Genomic DNA, 20,418 nt, shown 5'->3' on the forward strand with positions numbered 1-20,418 from the left:
GAAAATATCTACATTTAGAACTCTCAGAATATCAGTACAGTTCTTCCTGAAATAGTGTTTTGATATCAGTAAATGTCTTAATAATTTAAACACGTGTGTGCACATATGTGCATGTGTTTTGTTTGTGCATACGTATTTTTTAATTGTGTGTGTGTATTCACACAATATTTTATGGGATAAAGAATACTTAAAAATATACCTGATATTGCCTTCAAGCTGCTCGATTTAAGTAAAAAAACAACTGGGGGTAATTCAGTTGTTTTCTATTTATTTCAGAAACAAACAGAAAAATTTTTATACTGTGCTGTTCTGGTCACTCTGGGGGATATAAGCCTGTCATCACTGCCAACAGCTGCATGGTAATAACTTCCTGATAGCACATAATTTCATGGTAAGCCCAATTCATTTTCCCCCATAGAAATGGCTTTCTCCAATTTCTTTCAAAATTTATAATAAATAGAATAAGACAAATGAGGGACAAGCTTCTATATGGGAAGGGTAACTTATGCTGGCACAGCTTATAAACTAAAATGAACTGAGGTGATACAATTTATCTAAACTTCATCTTTATCATCTATAACAGGGGTTGGGGATGAACTGGGGGTTGGACTAGATGTTCTTCCAGGTATAACATGCTATGATTTTATGACCACCAAGTTGAAATATGGTACTACCTCATAATGTATCATAAAAAATAAAGAGAATTTCCCCAAATTGTAATGTAAAATAATTTGGTTATATAGTATATACGTGTGTGTGCATATATTTCTCTAATATATATATTTCTCTAATATATAATATATAACATATAATATTATATATTAGAGAAATAACCAGTGGGGGGGGGGAGCAATAATCCCCAGATTCCCAAAACTCTACTAGAATCAGCAAACTCATCCTCTATCTGAATGCATGTTTTGGAATAAGCAGAATATATAACTTTTTTTAAAAATTATTATAGGCACGCTCCCCCTCCCAGGAGCATATTCATGCCTTTCCCTTCCCCCTCTTCTTCCCTCTCAGGTGTGCAACTCCTAGATTCCAAGGGACCCCGCAAGACCAGCAACCAAGGGAGCAAAGGGCAGTAGCAGCTCAGCCAGGACCAAAACCCTGACCCTGTCCCCAAGGCCCCCTTTTTCCTGACTCTCCAGTGAGCTAAATCAGCCCTGCCTAGGCTCTCCTGTTGCTTCTTCTATCTTAAGCCTTTCCTTGTTTCAGTGTCCCCAGCTTTAATAAATGTACCTTCAAAATTAAAAAAAAATTATTAGGGGTGGCTATTTTGCTCACTTATTCCTCCTGATCAGCCTTTATAAGCATTCCTTGTCTGTCAAAAGTACGGTGCCTGATAGATTGCCCATTTTTCCCAAAAATTTTCCTTCTCAAAGAAAACAGACTTTTCCAGAATCTATATTCAAACCTTTATAGAGGTTTCAGCCTGAACACACTAAGAATAGCACTATATTTTTCTAGCTTTTCAGTAATGATCAGTTCCATTCAAATATCTAAGATATGCTTTAAAACATCAAATAATAATTTCTATAACTATTTAGCTCGGCTTAAGCTCCTTGTTAAGTAAATTAACAGTCAAAAGCCCTAATGCAATCCCCTCTCTGCAATACCTGTCATTTAGTGTTCAAATTATCACATAAAAAATATTATTTAATAATATATCAGCTCTGACAATAAGAATTTCAAATATATAAGAATTTAAAACTCTTATTGTCACACCAATGTAAACTATTCTTTGAGAAAGAACTTCAAATATAAAATGTAACACATTTAGAAACTTAACTATGTTGGAGAAAATTAGGAAATATCTATTTTAAAAGATTACTATCATTAAAGCATCTCAAATGTAATTACAACCTAACCCTGCATGTGTAAATAAAGACTTCTATAAATTCCTTTGTATTGGGGTAGAACTCTTACAGCTCATAAGGAAATGAAATGCAACAATGTATTTGTGGACAACTGCAACTAGTTTTCAGAAAGCCAAGGGTCTCAAACTATAAGTGAACATGAAACAAAAAGGAATAGCGTTTTCTCCTTCTGTTTTATCCTGTTGTGACTATAATTGCATTCATATAATTTATCTCCCAAAAATGCAAAAATAAAGACAGAAAAGGAATTAAGCTAGTCATCTCTGCCTCAGGTAGCTCTACACATAAAACATTCAAGAACAATCCAAATGTTATCTAGAAGGGTCCTAAATGATGTGACTGGCTCAAGTTCAACATAGCTCTAATAGTAAAGTCACACTTTGCACAAAGATAAGGTTCTGTAGTTAAGAGTAAGTCAAAAACTGGACAAAATAACCCCTCAGAAATCACTTCTATGGCCCGTAAAGTATGCTATACATTGTTTTTTGCATACTGCAATATCTTTATACAAATCCAACTCAGCAAGGTTTTCCTCTACCATTGGAATAAATTACTGTTCTGTGGAAAACCAGAAATAGTTGGCTTCCTTTTGGCAACAATGCTGTTTCAAAACCACTTTTTACTTGGGAAAAAGAATTATCTGCTATTTTTCACCCTAGGTTGGTGTTTTTTCAACTTTAGTTGAACTCAAATAAGTTAAATGTATATATGATATGATTCTGCTGAACATGACAGGTGCCTGAATGTTCATTCAATTCAATTCACTGAGAAAAGTGATATTTAAGGTGGGTCTGAAGACTGAATGGGTCTGAACCTGGGGGTTCGGGCAATGCAAGCGACCAAGAGTAGCTTCAGGATTATAGTGAAAATGTGAGCCAAAATATCAATAATCAAAGAATGGGAGTTAAGGAAGCAGAAACACTGAGAGGACTTGATTATTATTTTCATCAAAGTATAAGGTAAAATAAAAATAGAGAGATGGTAGTGGCTTAAAGGCAGAGTCCAAGCAAGAGATTTTGTTTGCTTTTGTGGTTCTAGGTGTTATTTTTCCCTGAGCACTGATAACCATGAGGCAGTGTTGAAAAGTATTATTTTTACATTCTTTCTCTGATGCTTGTCTTGCTACTGAACCACCAGTTGTTGCCAAGAGGACAGAGTGTCCAGCAAATCATATCTGTTTCTATAAAAAGATCAGAAAAGAAAAACATCAAGGAGACTATTTGGTGAGACAAAACCTGTCTCCTTAAAAAAGTCTACATTAATTTTAAGAAAAACAGTACTTACCAAAATTTTAAAAACAACTTTTCAGACATATAGCGTTTCAGCTTATTTATTTTTAGTAATTACAAAAAGTTAGCTTCCAAGAAAGAAGTCTTAGCTTGGCACTTTAAGTGAATCTTTCACTAACCAACAATAATGATAACTTACATATAAGCCTAAATTTCTTGAATGCGATAAAATATGAAAATTACTTTATAAAGTTCTCTAAAAGTATTACAATTATTTTATAAATAAAAAATAGCACATAAGATTAGTAATCTTCTGAAGCAAAAATATTTTTCAATGAAAAGGTAGCAGAAGGCTTATTTATGCCTTAATAGAAACTAATTCAAGAGGTCCTATTTTTGTAGTGTTTTTATATAGATCTAAACTCTGTGCCTACTACAGTGCCTAGGAATGTTTGTTTCATGAATGGACAACTGTTTTGTAAGGATACAACAGTATCCCACTCTCTCCAATCCCCTACCCCAAAAAAGTACATGACAAATCTAGTTCTCTTTGAGGTCATTTAACTACAGATTGGGTCATTATTGTGCCAATAAGTACACAACTAAACCAAGCTATTAATGACTTGATCCTTCTTCTGTCCTCAAAGGAAACAACAAATATTATAAATACCCTAACCCTCCCAATCTGCCTTCTTCACACACACATCACCACCACAACCACCACCTTCTCAAAACCACCATGCAGTTAAATCTGGACTGTACATGTAGAATGGAATATTTAGAATTCCTTGATTCCCTTTCACTTGCAATTTTGCATAAATTGTCTTTTACAAAAGTCATGTACGTATGGGTGATTACTAACACTCGAATTCCATGCAAAAGACACAAATATTAATTGAATATCTACTGCATGCCATGCTATACATGCATTACATAATTACATTACGTAATTATTATGTTGCCTACTTTACAAGAAAAGAAACTGGAGTTTTCCAAGGCCAAGTAATCTACCCAGGTGTTAAACCCTATACTGCCAGAATGCACCAAGCACTTTTCTATTACAGGACTACATTACAAAAATTTCATTTATCTGAACATTAAGTGGATACTAAACCCTGTGAAGGTATGACAGAAAGGATATACCACAAGAACTGAATCTAACTTCAAGCATTTAACAATATATATTTATTAAACAAATTTGAAAGCACTCATTTGTTTATAAAATATTAGTATACAAGTGCTTTTTGAATTAGTATATAGGTGCTAGTTCATTAAAACATATAATGACTTTTTAGAAAATATTCACATTTGACTTTTCCATAATACATTTAGATTGATGCAAATTTCACCTATATTGAGGTATGTGCTTTATCATTTTAGACGCTCTCTTGGAAGTTCAGTCTTCTTTTCATAACAAAAATATTATCTTCCTCAAATAATATACAAATTGATGATTTGTCTATGAATCTATGTAAACTGCATATATTTTGAAATTATGAACCAGAACGATTATTTCAACAATAATTTTTAGGAACACAGAAGTAAACTATCTTCCTAGAAAGTTGATAATAACCAACCCTTTAAATTACATTTTTCTATACTCATTTTTCATAATTGACAGATGTTTTATGTTTGTGATATGAATTACAAAAGCAATGCAGAGAAATCACAATCTTAATAAAATTTTCATCTGGGAACATTATGTGTTTACTGAGTATAAATGGTAGTTCCACAAACACATGAATACACAGTTTTCGTTAAAAATTTTTTTAAACTAATTTTATAACCTTAATAAAGAAAACATATAAATACACACATAAATAAATAAAAATAAAAAGGTACATTTTGTAAAACAGTACGCTGGAGAACAAAGAAAGTAATTAGTATGGAAGACTTTAATGAACACATCTCTGAAGCCCTTCTGGAAATTACAGGCTTGATAAAAGCACTAACATTCTGCCAGTTGCTTAGACAGGTGATACTGCCAATCAGCTGCATTTGCTGAAGCATATTCTAAAGATTACGAATTAATCTCTATACTGAAATCAATGGCTGCCTGCCATTTTGATCACCGTTTTAAAAAAGAAAAAGAAACAGTCACTCTATGACCAAATACAACTAGGTAAAACACAACTCTAGGTAAGCTCTGCATCTGTTTAATTACTTAGTTTTATCATTTTCTGGTATTGTTTATACTAAGCCCAAAACCATTACTGGCGGGAGTCATGAGACTTACGCTCTTTCTATCTGTTATTTGAGTTATTTCTATTTACTACAAAAGAAAATTAGTGTTTGTGAAATACTTGGGAAAAAAGTCATTATATAGTTCTATGATAGCATTTTATTTGTCGTTAATTTTGAACCTCTCGATCATAGCTCAGCAGCAATATGAGTCAGGGAGGCATTCTCCTTCAGATCACATCTGCCTTTTCCTTAGAACTTAACCCCCACGCACAGGCCTTTGACCCCCACCCCAACACATACACTCGCATACTTTGTTCTACCGCCATTATAGCCTACCTTTATTAATGAACTCTATTCAGAGCACTGCTCAGAATTTAACATTAAAACAGTCAATGTTTCCAAGTATGGGCAATTATTCTAAAAGAGGTTCCTAAGTTATTTTAAAATATGCTGGCACAACGTGCTAAAGAACTAATTTTAAATCCATTTGCAAATATATAAACATATACAGATAAAGTGGAAAATGTACATGAGGGTTCTTTTTATGATTTTCCATATTTCTAGTGTTTTAAATTATCATTGATTTTTGACTTTTAAGTAACACTATATTCCATTATGGTTTTAAAGTTGCTTTCATTCAACTGTACATGCCTATGACCTCCGTAATGACCTCTCCAAAAGCAGTTGTGCATTTTACTACGGTGCAAATCCTCACAGACAAGTTGAACCTGTTCTTTTTGGCACTGAGCCCTTGTGCTAAACACATAGCTGAGATTTATTATAAAAGGAAAACTAAGGGGCATTATTGCACAAGATTTATCCTTCACATATAGCCAAGTATAATCTTTTATAACCTTTGAGGGCTCTTAAATAAACAGATCTCCTCTTATTTTTCACCAATTGTATGGCATATTGAGATTCATTTTACATTAGAAAAAAGCTAGCACACAAATTATTTATATTAAGAGTTGTTAAAGTTGATCTCTTAATATTTATTCAAAACTAACAACATTTTTAATACTCAGACCTAAGGATAATTACCAGCCTTGCTGTTCTCTTAGCAGGGTCAACGCAATGAAGTCTAACAAACACCTGTCTTGAAGAATCTGTAAGAAAATTGGTTTAAAAAAATCTTCCTAGAGCACTCTTACAGGTCTTTTAAAAACATTACAGAGAAAACATTAACGTTTACTTCTACAGTTTTGTTTTCAATTGCAAAGTTCAGTTTTAATTAGTTTTCCCACAGCATTTTAAAAACACTTCCAATAGATGCAGAGAATATGGCTGCCTGAGGGGCTGGGGGAGTGAGAGCTGGGGGGAAAAAGTGAAGGGGTAAGCACAAACTGGTAGTTACAAAAGAGCCGCAGCCATGTGGAGTACAGCGTAGGGGGTACAGTCAGTAATACTGTAATGACTATGTACTGTGCCAGGTGGGTGCTGGAAATATTGAGTGGAATTGCTTTATTAAGTGTATGATTGTTGAACCTCTATGCTATACACCTGAATCTAAAACAAAATAATACTGAATGTAAACTGTAATTGAAATTTTTTTTAATTAAAAAACACTTTCCATTTTATTTTTTTATTTTTTTTTTATAAACAACATAAATTTATTTCTCACCGTTCTAGAAGTCTGAGGTCATGGTGCCAGTATGGTTGGGTTCTGGTGAAAGCCCTCTTCCGGGTTTTATTTTTTTATTTTATTTTTTTAATACTAGAAATTCTTTATTTTGATTTGCCAAATTTTTTTTTAATTTACTTTTTCAAATACATTTGTCTCTGCCTACCCCCCACCACTTTCACTTTGAACTGATACCCAAGAGTGCTGCCAGGCTAATTCCTCAATCTAGAAGTAAATCTGATACAAGGAGGAAAGGAGAAATTTCATGAGTTCTAAGAAGTATCTCATAACAGAATTACCACACCATTTACGTTAATTCAGGATTTGCTGATTGATCTATTATCAAGACTTGCCTTGTTGAAAACAAAAAAAGAATATAACCTCAAAAGTATTCTGTCCTGAAAGTCAGGTTCAAACTGGCTTATTAGCTAATTGCTCAACATAGAGGAAACTGAAATATGTTGATTTAGGTGAATATTTCCTTGCTCTAAATTCTTCTAATGTTTTTCTTTACAATTAAGTGTACAAACAATTGAAAAATGTCTGTAGACCTATGGTGGAAGGGAGGATTGTCTAATGGCTACAGAGTTTCAGTTTTACAAGATGAAAACAGTTATAGAAACATATGGTAGTGATAGTTGCACAATATAAATGTATTTAATACAAATGAACTATAAACAGAAAAATAGCTAGATGGTAAATTTTGTGTTATGTGTTTTTACCAGACTTTTTAAAATTGTAACTTAAAAAATAAAAATTTAGAAATTGTTAAAGATCGACTATTGAACTGATTTTTTACATGGTGAAAAAAAATCTAATGATATATTTTTAGGAATTAGGGGTTCAACAGTAAGCAAAACAGACATGTTCATAGATGGCACCAAATATATTTTGTGAAGACAAAATAACTGAAGAGTTATATAAAAATCTATTTCATTAGTTTAACATTTTAAGCAACATATTCACATTTTTCTATGAAAGATGTCTTAAGCAATTTATATCCCTAATACTTTCTCTCTCTGCCTAGAATATACAAATAAAAAGTTTATGAGTTTGTACATTTTTTAATTCATCATTAAAACAAAAAACACTTTTTCCTGAAATATATAGTCTTTCAGAAAACACTATGTTAAATTTTAAGTATTCTTCAGGCATTGCATCTTCAAATAGATTTAATTAGCGTGAAAAAAATTACTAACCATTTTATTCATAATATTAACCTATATTATATGAGGCAACTTGAAAACTGAGAATAACTATAAAACACGGATCAAATATGTAAAAAAAAATGCTTGAAGGCCTGATCTTACACTATGTTCTAACATTATGTCAATACTGGTGGTATTTTTTAAATGCCTTAACCCTCTATTCATTTTGAAATGCATGTGCTTCAAGATTTCCATAATATCCCAAACTCTCTTGATGAAATCATAACTATAATTAAAAATAACATCCAAAGAACCCATAGTTGCAATGTCAACCAGGTTAACCCAGGTTAATCTCCAAATAAGTTAAAGCAGCTGCAAGAACAATCCCAGGCTCCATTTATTTTGGTTCTTCACACCACAACAGCTTTCCCATCTGTAGCTCTTCTTTCCTCAAGAATGCAAGCATATGCTCTGTTCTTGTAAAGTCTCTATATTATATAACCCCCTTGAATAACACAATGTGAAAAACACAAGCCTTGGAGTCCAAAGAGTCAAATCCTAATTTCACCTTGAGCAGCTTGTTTTTTAAACAATCCTCAGTTTCACCTGTAAAATTATTTTAAAGTATCAAATAAAATAAAAATGTATTTTAAAAACATAGCAATATCAAGTGCCCACAAAATGCCACCAATAATTATTATTATTCTGTAACACAAACTTCATCAGGAGCAGGAAGGGAAGAGAGATTCTGCACCATTTCCACAGACTGACTGTTAGTCACTACCAGCAGGTAAAATCACCCCAAGCAATTATCACCAGCTGACGTAACCTTCCAAAAAAAGTCTTCTTGGAAGTAAGCCAGAACCAAAACATCTTCCTGCAGAAACAAAGTCTCAAATGATGTTACAGTCCTGAGCTAACATTATACAAAACACATTATTATAAATTTAGTCTTAGAGCCCTGGGAGCAATATAGGAGGGAAAACAAAACAAGTTTACTTTCACTTTCCTAGATAAAACATTGGCCTTAGGTGAAATTTTCAAATTTCTAAAATTTTAGCTTCTCTCCTTTCACTTTTTGCATTCCTAGTACCTAGTGCCTTTCCCAGAGCATTGTCTGTGCCCACAACACTGTAACACTAAGCTCCTGACTGGAAACACTCCGCTCAAACCTACTGAGTCCTACCATTCTCCCTGATCTTATTTAAGTCACCATCATGCATCTCATAATCAAAACTTCCTGATATCAGTAAGGTGTGAGGAGGAAAGAAATTGCATTGCACAATTTTGCTTAGTAGACATCTGGGTTTTATTAAGTTATTATTGCTTTTAAAAAGAACATTTGTAAAACATTTTTTTTCTGAAATAAAATACAAAGCAGTAGTTGCCTTTTAAAGACATACGCTAAGAAATATTCACTGATCATTTTATATGTTGCTTATAGTGCTTGTATGTTTAATAACTGTCAACAAATTATCTGGGCCAAATTTTTTCTTCTTTATATTTTCCTACATAAAAAACGGATTTTTAAAATAAAATTACAATTTTTCACAATGGCTCAATTAGAGTAACATCAGGAATTCCATGATGAGGACTAGGAAGGTTACAGACAAACCTGGGTAAAATTTTATAAAATTCACAGAATTTCAGAAATAGTCAGGATATTAAAGATTTTCTCCAGTTTTACTAGCCACTGAATTTTTTTTTATACTTTCTTCAATAACCCTGTCTATGGCTAAACACCTCATAACTTACCAAGATAAGCCAAAGCACCAGAATAATCTATGAAGATAAGCCTCAATATCCAATAGATGCATAAAACTGCATCTAATGAATGATGATGAAATCTATATGACAGAGTCAAAATTCTACGTATCTTCTAAAAGCACACAAACCACAGTAATTGTCTTCCAAAAGCTGAACCAGAACTTCTTTTCAGTTTCTTTGTTCATAAGACTTTCTAAGGTATATGATTCTTACTGAAGAAAGATACTTTTCTGCTGAAGAAAATGCATTGACATGAATCACTATAGCAATACAGAATACAAATTCATAAATATTTAGGAAGTTTCTTTAACTACAGTATTTTAATCAAGAAAGTACCAAATTGTTTCTCTTTCTAAAAAAAAAAAAATATATATATATATATATATTTAGTTTCAGGCAGAAGGGAACAGAGGGAGAAAAGAGTGGGAGAGAAATATTAATGTGTGAGAGATAACATCAATCAGTTGCCTCTCACACACCCCCAACTGGGGACCCAGCCCACAACCCAGGCATGTGCCCTGACCAGCGATCGAACCAGCACCCTTTCAGTTCACAGGCTGGCACTCAAGCCACTGAGCCACACCAGCTGTGGCAGACTGTTTCTTAACTATGATTTCATCTAAGGCTTTGACTCACTCTACATTCTTGATTTCTGCTCACAATAATTACAATCGATGACCAGATCAATGTTTGTTTTTTCATATATTCACCAGACAGTATCTATTCAACAGGAATTCAGATAAAATGTAAAACCCAATAAACAATAGGGTTACTTTTAGTGTTCCTATTATATGCTAAATGAAATTATCCTCTAAATCATCCTTTAATGACTTAAAAAGACATTAATACTTTTTAACAGAGTGTATCATTATTTCCTAATATCCTGTTTATAAGTTAGAACAGATCATTCTTCCTTTGTCTTTAGACTGCTTAAAATTTTGGGAAATTCTATAATACATTCATATCTAAGATTTCTCTTGTTTGGCGTGGTCACTCAAATCGCTCTCTTCCTTTTACTTTGGTGTTACTTCTTTATGCTTTTTTAAGAAAACCATCAGCTATGTTATCTATGGGAGAACTAGTAGGTTAAATCTGGAAATAGTTTATCTTTGTAATTGATGGTATCTCAGGAAAGCATTCAAATAATATTCTCTGAGCTTATTTTCATTTCACTTTATTCTCACAAAAACACCATATTGTGAGGTATATTCCAATGAATAAGGCTTACACTATTTCCAATCAATATCCCATAAGCCTTAACTCAAGGAGCCAGAATGTGAACCCACCTGGCCAAATATGAAAGTACTTACTTTTCCCTAGCCATACTGTTAATCTGCCTATCTTCTGTAAATGGCAAGGAAAAAAAAGTCTCCTGATTGTGCCATTGAACAGAACAACAGAAGGCCACAAATACTCCCCATTTCTTCTCATTCTCAGCTAAAATGATCCTCCTACTGAAAAAAGTACAAGCTGCTATAGAACACAAGGGAAATGCCTTGATAATCTTTGGTAAGACATAGGGCAATTTTGCCAACACTGGTGACAGCAATGAAAAAGTATGCAACATTAATTTACCATTTCAAGGATAAGAGGCCTTGCACCAGAAACAGGTAATTACATTTATGGACTTAATTTCTACTAAAATCAATACTACAGAAATAAAAAGACTATTTTACAGAGCCATATCATTATCAATAATCCTCTTTCAAGAAACTAGGACAATGTAAGAGCTCCTAGGACTGATAATATGATTGGTTTAAGATAAAACATTACTTCCTATATTAAATTCTTTTTCTTTAATTTCTTTCTTTACCCACCTGTCTGCTACTTTGCATTTTTAACTCAAGATCTTGACACTGTGGTATAATGAAAAAAAATTGAACTGTGAATCTAAAGGCTTATATTCTCATTCTGACTTCCATTTTTCTAATGGGGTTTAGAAACATACCAGTAAAAAACAGGGGTGGGGGAGAAGATGAGTAATATCCAGGCTGCATATTTACATGCAAGTTCATTCAAAGGTATAAAATACTCTTCAATCATAATATTTAATTAATATGATTACAGATGCAGAAATCTAACTTCACAGACATTTCAAAATCACTAACTGTATTGACTTAAGGTGCATTCTGAAATGTCCAATCCCACTAATAACATTCACTTTTAAAGCACAATATAATTCAACAAGACTATAAATACTAAAGTTTTAAGTGAATGTTTGTCATTTACTTGCATTAGCATCACTCAATTTAAATTTATGTTTATGATCCCCCAAATACAGTCAGAATGTGATTTGAAAAAAGGCAATGACATTTATCTTATGAAAAAGTAAGACCCAGAAATGAAAAGTTCCGGTTAATCTATAATCATGTTTATATTACATGAATGATTTGCTGTTTCTCAAAAATAACATGTAGGAAGTCAGTAATTCTCAAACGTGCAAAGTATTTCCATGTGTTTAACAAGAAAACAACCCCAAACAAATAATGCTTAAGAAATTTTTTATTTCTTTTATTTCCCTACCATCTGTTTCGGTCCTTTTTTTTTTCTTGGTCCCAATCACCTTCTTTGTTTCTGTGGCCTGCCTATTGCTCATAGTAACACTTCTAAAAGAATAAGGCAGGAAAATTAGATATCCAGTTGGGAACTCTAATCCCAGATGTTACTTGACAATGACACAGTCCAGAGCTAAATATTTAGGGACATAAACTCCTAAAGAAAATAATACATGCCTCAATACAAATACTAAACATACTATAGTATGTTTTTCACCTAGTCTTAAAGATGATCATTCACTATTCATCGAAAAGAAAATACATTACATTAAGATCATATATCACTTAAGAAAGTCAGTATTTTTATTCCCATAAGCCTTCTTTTAATACATGTTTTTACCCGGCAAATATATACAAAAAGGTATATATAGGCATATGTGTATAAAATCTCATGAGGCAGGAGAAAAATCTGAAAGCAATGGTACATAATACCACAATATAAAATAAAACATAAAACTGAAACACTATTATCATTTCTTACTAGCTAAGATACTTAAGTAGCCCCACCTCAAATGGGTATTACTGAATTACAGGAACACAAAAACAAGAAAAAAAGGCCAATATGTAAAAAATAAACTTTTTTTAAAATGTTTTAAAACAGTAAAAATCTAAGAAACTTCCCTTTAAAATTTACCTCTTTAAACTAAAGCCCTAAAAGGGTAATAAAATCAGGGAAATTAAGCGCCATTAGGCCCTGCGAATGCAGAAAGACAAAGAGAAAGAGAAAATATTTAAAGTTGCAAAATGAAATGGTTCCTAATACACAAGGGAACCCCAATAAGATTAACAACTGAAATCTCATCAGAAAACACAGAAGTCAGAACAGAGTGGGCTGATGTATTCAAAGTACTGAAAGGAAAATACTGCCAATCAAGAATTCTTTATCCAGCCCTGACTGGTGTGGCTCAGGGGGTTGGGCGTCATCCTGTACACTGAAAGGTTGAAGGTTCAATTCCAGGTCAGGGCACATGCCTGGGCTGCAGGCCAGCTCCCTGGTTTGGGGCGTGCAACAGGCAGCCAAACAACATTTCTCTCGCAGGTCACTGTTTCTCTCCATCTCTATCTCTCCCTTCCTCTCTCTAAAAATAAATAAATAAAATCTTCTAAAAAAAAGATTTATCCTATTAAACTATCCAACAGAGGCAGAATGTAGACATTTCCAGATAAATAAATATTGACCAATCTGTTGCTAGGATACACATTACAAAGAAAAAAATACTAAAAATATCCTTCAGGATAAAAGGAAATCACAGCAGGCATTTCTCACAAAGGAATAAAGAACACCACAAATGTTATTACATAGGTAAATACAAAAGACTTGATGGAAACATTTCTTCCTCTTTTCTTCTCTTAACTAATTTTTAAAATAACTCCAGTAAAATGATAAAACTGTATGGCTGGGCTTATATAAAATCTAACATATATGGCAATAATACAATACAAGAAGAAAAAGAAATGGAGCTATTCTAGGTCAAAAAGCTGGTATTACTGGTATTGAGAACTTATATGAAAAAAATTACTGAAAAATTCCCTAACCTGATGAAGGAAAAAAAACACACAAGTCTAGGAAGTGCAGAGTCACAAACAAGATGAACCCAAAGAGGCATACACCAAGACACATTATAATTAAAATGGCAAAGGTTAAAGACAGAAAAAAATTTGAAAGCGGCTAGAGAAAGTTCATTACCTACATGGGAGCTCCATAAGACTGTGAGCTGATTTCTCAAAAGAAGCGTTGCAGGGCAGAAGGGATTGATATGAAATAGTCGAAGTGATGACAAGCTAGAACCTACAACCAAGACAACATTAATGAGAAATAAATAGCTTCCCAGGCAAGAAATAAATGAAGGAGTACTTTATCACCAAACCAGTATTGCAAGAAATGTTAAAGGGCCTTCTTTAAAAGGTGAAAGAAAAAAATGAACAGTTATAAAGAATAAAATGGCAATAACTCTGTACCTATCAATAATCACTTTAAATGTAAATGGCTTAAATGCTCAAACTAAGAGACATAGGGTAGTTGAATGAGTAAGACAACAAGACCCATTTATTGGGTTGGCCAAAAAGTTTGGTTTTTTCCATAGGATGGCTCTAGTAACGCTTAGTTGTCTTTAACTTCATTCAAAACAATTTTGTTAGATTGCTTTGTGACAGCTGTCATATCAGCGTGCATTTTTTTTTTAATTATCAAAATTGGTGAATTTTGTGTAGCCATTTCAATATTGAAGATGGAAGAATATGTGCAACATTTTCAGCTTATTATGCTTTATTATTTCAAGAAAGGTAAAAATGCAACTAAAATCAAAAAAAGATTTCTGCAGTGCATATAAAAGTTGCTGTGACTGATCAAACGTGTCAAAAGTGGTTTGCAAGTTTCATGCTGAAGATTTCTTGCGGGATGATGCTCCATGTCGAGTAAACCTGTTCAAGGTGACAGCGATCCAACTGAGACAATAATGAGAACAATCAATGCTTATACCAGTCAGGAGACAGCCGGCATACTCAAAATACCCAAGTCAATAAAATTATTGGTGAAAATGAAAAACATGTCTTTTATTTTACAAAAAAACTAAACAAACTTTTTGGCCAACTCAATACATGCTCTCTACAAGATACCCACCTCACCACAAAAGATACACAAAGACTAAAAGTAAAGGAACAGAAAAAGATATTTTATACAAATGGAAATTTTTTTTAAAAGCTGGGGTAGCAATACTTACATTTGACAAAACAGACTTTAAAACAAAGTCTACAGTAAGAGACAAAGAAGGGCACGACATAATTTAAAAAGGAAAAAAAAAAAGCAACCCAACGAGAGGATATTACCCTTGTAAACATCTATGAACCCAACACAGGAGCACCTAAATATATGAAGAAAATCTTGGTGGAGAGGCTGACAGTAATACAATCATGATAGGGAATTTTACACTCCATTAACATAAATGGATAGAGCTTCCAGACAAAAAAAAAAAATCAACAACAAAATGGTGGCTTTAAATGACACATTAGATCAACGTTGGCCAGGTGGCTTAGTTAATTGGAGCATTGTTCCATACACCACAAAGTTGCGGGTTCAATCCCCAATTGGGGTGGGTACAGGAGGCAACTGATCGATGTTTCTTTCTCATATCTATGTCTGTCTCTCTGTCTCTTCTCCCCTTCCTCTATCTCTAAAATCAATAAGCATCTCCTCAGGTGAGGATTTAAAAAGTAATAATAATAAAAAATGGCCCACTACATCAGAATAATTTAACTGGTATCTCCAGAACATTTCACCCAAAAGCAGCAGAGTATATATCCTTTGTAAGTGCACATGAACATTTTCAGGATAGACATGTTAGAACACAAAACAAGTCTTTAAGGAGACTGATATCATATCAAGCATCTTCTCTAACCACAATTGTACGAAACTAGAAATCAATCACTCACAAGAAAAAACCTGAAAAACATACAAATACATGAGGCTAAGTAACATTTACTGAACGATTAATGCATTAACAATGAGATCAAGGAAGAAAAGAAGAGATATCTTGAAACAAATGAAAATGAGAACAAGACAACTCAAAATCTATGGGACATAGAGAAAGTAGTCCTAAGAAGGAAATTCATAGCATTACAGTCCCACCTCAGGAAAAAAGAAAAATCTCAGATAAACAATCCAATTGAGGATTGTTACACTTAAAGGAACTAGAAAAAGAATGAAAAACAAAGACCTAAGTGAGTAGAAGAAAGGAAATAATAAAGATTAGAGCAGAAATAAACAAAAGTGTTTTTAAAAAACTACAAAATATCAATTAGACCAAGAATTGATTCTTTGAAAAGATAAACAAGATTAACAAATCTTTAACTAGACTAATTTTTTAAAAAAAGATTCAAATAAATCAGAAACGAAAGAGGAAAAGTAAAAACTGACACCACATAAATTCAAAGGATTATAAAAATGTATCAGGAACTATATGCCAACAAATTAGACAATCTGGAAAAAAAATTCCTAGAAACATAAAATCTCCAAATACTGAAACAAGAAGAAACAGAAAATATAAACAGATTAATTACAACTAATGAAATTGAAGCAGTAATCAAAAAATTTCCAACACACAAAAGTCCTAGACTGGATGACTTTCCAGGCAAATTTTACCAAATATTCAAAGAAGAATTAACACCTATACTTCTCAAACTATTCCCAAAAATTCAGGAGAAGAGATGACCCCCACGCTAATTTATAAGGCTAGCATTAATCCTAATTCCAAAACCAGATAAAGAGACTACAAAGAAAAAAAAAAAAAAACTAGCCCTGGTTGGGTGGCTCAGCTGGTTAGAGCATCATCCTATGCACCAAACACGCAAGTCTGACTCCCAGTCAGGGCACATACCCGGGTTGCAGGTTAGATTCCCGGTTGGGATGCGTACTGAAGGCAAATAATGTTTCTCTTTCACATCAATGTTTCCATTTCCCCCTTTCTTTTTCTAAAAGCAATTTCTAAAATCCTCAGGTGAGGATTACAAAAAAAGAGAGAGAGAGAGAGAGAAAGAAAATTATAGGCCAATATCCCTGATGAACATAGATGTAAAATTCCTCAACAAAATATTTGCAAACTGAATCCAACAGTACACTGAAAAGGTGATATATCATGATCAAATGGGATTCATTCCTAGGCTGCAAGGTTGGTGCAATATTTCCAAATCAAGTAAATGTGATATATCACATTAAAAACGCAGCATAAAAATTTTATGATTATCTATCAATAGATGCAGAAAAAAAATTCAACAAAATCCAGTACCCATTTATGAAAAACTTCTCAGCAAAGTGAGAATAGAGTGAATATACCTCAACATAATAAAGGCCATATATGACAAACCCACAGTGAGCATCATGTTCAATGGGGAAGATTAAAAGCATTTCCGTTAAGTTCAGGCAAAAGGCAGAGATGTCCGCTTTCACCTCTCTTATTCAACATAGTACTGGAAGTCCTAGCCACAGCAATCAGAGAAGAAGGAGAAATAAAAGGCATCAAAACTGAAAAGGAAGAAATAAAACTGTCATTATTTGCAAATGACATAGTACTGTACACAGAGAACTCTATCAAAAACAACTTGAGAGACGCCATCGCGGAGCGAGACACGGCGGGTGATTATCTTTTCCTCGTGAACTTCATTTCGTTTTCATTAGCAAGAAGAGGGCCGTCTTTCTGTGCCTAGCACAGCCATGGCTCGTGGTCCCAAGAAGCATCTGAAGCGTGTAGCAGCTCCAAAGCATTGGATGCTGGACAAACTGACTGGTGTGTTTGCTCCTCATCCATCTGCCGGTCCGCACAAGCTGAGAGAATGTCTCCCTCTCATCATTTTCTTAAGGAACAGGCTTAAGTACGCGCTAACAGGGGATGAAGTAAAGAAGATCTGCATGCAGCGGTTCATTAAGATCGATGGCAAGGTCCGAACCGATATAACCTACCCCGCGGGCTTTATGGATGTGATCAGCATCGACAAGACCAGAGAGAATTTCCTCCTGGTCTATGACACCAAGGGTCGCTTTGCTGTTCATCGTATTTCACCTGAGGAGGCCAAGTACAAGTTGTGTGAAGTGAGGAAGATCTTTGTGGGCACAAAAGGAATCCCTCACCTAGTGACCCCCGATGCTCGCACCATCTGCTACCCTGATCCCCTCATCACGGTCAACAACACCATTCAGATTAATTTGGAGACTGGCAAAATTACTGATTTCATCAAGTTTGACACCGGTAACCTGTGTATGGTGACCAGAGGTGCTAACCTGGGAAGAATTGGCGTGATCACCAACAGAGAGAAACACCCTGGTTCTTTTGACGTAGTTCATGTGAAAGATGCCAACGGCAACAGCTTTGCCACCAGGCTCTCCAACATCTTCGTTATTGGCAAAGGCAACAGATCGTGGATTTCCCTTCCCCGTAGAAAGGGCATCCGCCTCACCATCCCTGAAGAGAGATAAGAGGCTGGCAGCCAAACAGTGGGTGAAGTGAGCCTAGGTGGCTTGATTAGAAGAATCTTTGTACAATTAAAGATAATTCAGCATGAAAAGAAGATGATGGGGGGAATGCACATGCTCACTAACGCATTAATAACCCGTAACCTAAATTTCCCTCCCTTTTCCTGTGGGACTTAATAGCTAAATGAGTGTGAGAGTCCCTTACCTTACAGTCATTCTCACTTCAACCTCCCTTTTTTTATACACTCCAGGGTTAGTTAATTGTACCTTTAAGTTTGTAACCAGCTATCTGCTGCCGCAAAACTCTTGTTTTATTTGTTTGGTTATTCCCTTTTAGTCACGTCTTACTTCGTATCTCATAGCTGCATAGACAGTTTTCTACATATATTTAAGTTTGTAGGTTTGTTGCAAAATAAGTTTTGTTTTGAATGTTTATGTAATTGCAGTTGAAATGTTACAGATTTTAGTTACTGTATTAATATTCGTTTATTAAATGTAACAAGTACACCATACCAATGTAAGATGTTAATAATTGGTGGAACTGGTTCCAGGTACATCGGAACTCTACTATCTTAACAGTTTTTCTGTAGATGTAAAATTATTTTTAAAAAGCTTATTAAAAAATAAAAATAAATAAAAAAACAAAAACAAAAACAACTTGAACTTCAGTAAAATAGGACACAAAATAAATATCCAGAAATTAGTTGCATTTGTATACACCAATAATAAACTATCATAAATGGAAACAAAGAAAGCAATCCCTTTTTCAATTGCATCAAAAATAAATAAATATACCTAGGACTAAATTTAACCAAGGAGGTAAAAAACCTGTACTCGGAATAGTATAAGAAACTACAGAAAATACAAATAAATGAAAGCATATACCATGCTCATATATACAAAGAATTAACATTGTTAAAATTTCCATACTACCCAAAGTAATCTATAGATTCAAAGCAATTCCTATCAAAATACCAATGACATATTTCACAGAATTAGAACAAATCATCAAGCCACAGCCATCCTGAGAAAGACTGAACAAAGTTGGAGGAGTTATGCTACCTGGTGATATCAAACTACACTATAAGGCCAGAGTAATCAAAACAGCATGGTACTGGGGTTAAAACACACATATAACACACTAATTCAAAAGAATACATGAATCCCTATGTTCATTGCAGTGTTATTTGCAATACCAAGCTACTGAAGCAGCCCAAGTGCCCATCAACAGACACGTGGATAAAAAAGCTGTAGTACATATATAGAATGAAATATTACTCAGTTATTAAAAAAAGAACAAAATATTACCATTTGCTAAAAGCATGAATGAACCTAGAGGATGTCATGCTAAGTGAAAGAAGTCAGAGAAAGGCAGATACCATATAATTTCACTTATACATGGAATCTAAATAAAATTATAAACAAACAACAAAACAGGATCAGACTCAAAGATACAGAGAACAGACTGATAGTTACCAAAGGGGAAGGGTATTGGGGGACTGGGAGAAAAAGGTCAAAGGACTGAGAAGTAAAGATTGGTAGTCACAAAATAGTCATGGGGATGTAAAGTACAGCATAGGAAATACAGTCAATAATATTGTAATAACTATGTATGGTGCCAGTTGGGTACTGGAAATATCAGAGGGAACACCTTGCAAAGCATATGATTGTGTAACCACGATGCTGAACACCTGAAACTAATACAAAATAATGTTAATGGTAAACTGTAATTGAAAAAATTTATAAAACAAAAAGGTGTAAAAAATATGAAAAAAGAAAACAGCTAAAAAGTCTCTCAGACCATATCTTTCCATTTACATAGTTTTTATTTCTCTCATCATCGTTGTGTTGCATATAATATTTTTTGTATAAAGTTCTTTTACATATTTTATTACCCCTAAGAATTTCATGTTTTGATGCTATTACATATGGTAGTTTTCATATTTAAAATTTTGAATTAAGGTATAATTTGCAGGGCAGATTACCAGAGAGGAATATTCTGCACAAACTCTAAAGCAAGGGTCAGCAAACATTTCCTGTAAAGGGCAGATAAATATTTTAGGCTTTGCAGG

General features: G+C 33.7%; 2 protein-coding genes across 3 annotated transcripts in view; one reads left to right on the forward strand and one right to left on the reverse strand.

Moving 5' to 3' along the window:
* The window catches only part of MNAT1 (MNAT1 component of CDK activating kinase), a 167,354-nt gene that overhangs the window by 74,731 nt on the left and 72,205 nt on the right, over positions 1 to 20,418 (reverse strand). The gene's annotated exons all lie outside the window — the stretch shown is intronic.
* Positions 17,494 to 18,349, forward strand: LOC129065985 (40S ribosomal protein S4, X isoform-like). Its single transcript, XM_054567475.1, has one exon. It carries the CDS (start codon positions 17,591 to 17,593, stop codon positions 18,347 to 18,349), a length of 759 nt encoding a protein of 252 aa, XP_054423450.1. The 5' UTR covers positions 17,494 to 17,590.

Source organism: Pteronotus mesoamericanus, unplaced genomic scaffold (genome assembly GCF_021234165.1).
Source record: "Pteronotus mesoamericanus isolate MK-2021 breed Mesoamerican mustached bat unplaced genomic scaffold, CSHL_Meso_final contig_182, whole genome shotgun sequence".
Classification (NCBI taxonomy): Eukaryota; Metazoa; Chordata; class Mammalia; order Chiroptera; family Mormoopidae; genus Pteronotus; species Pteronotus mesoamericanus.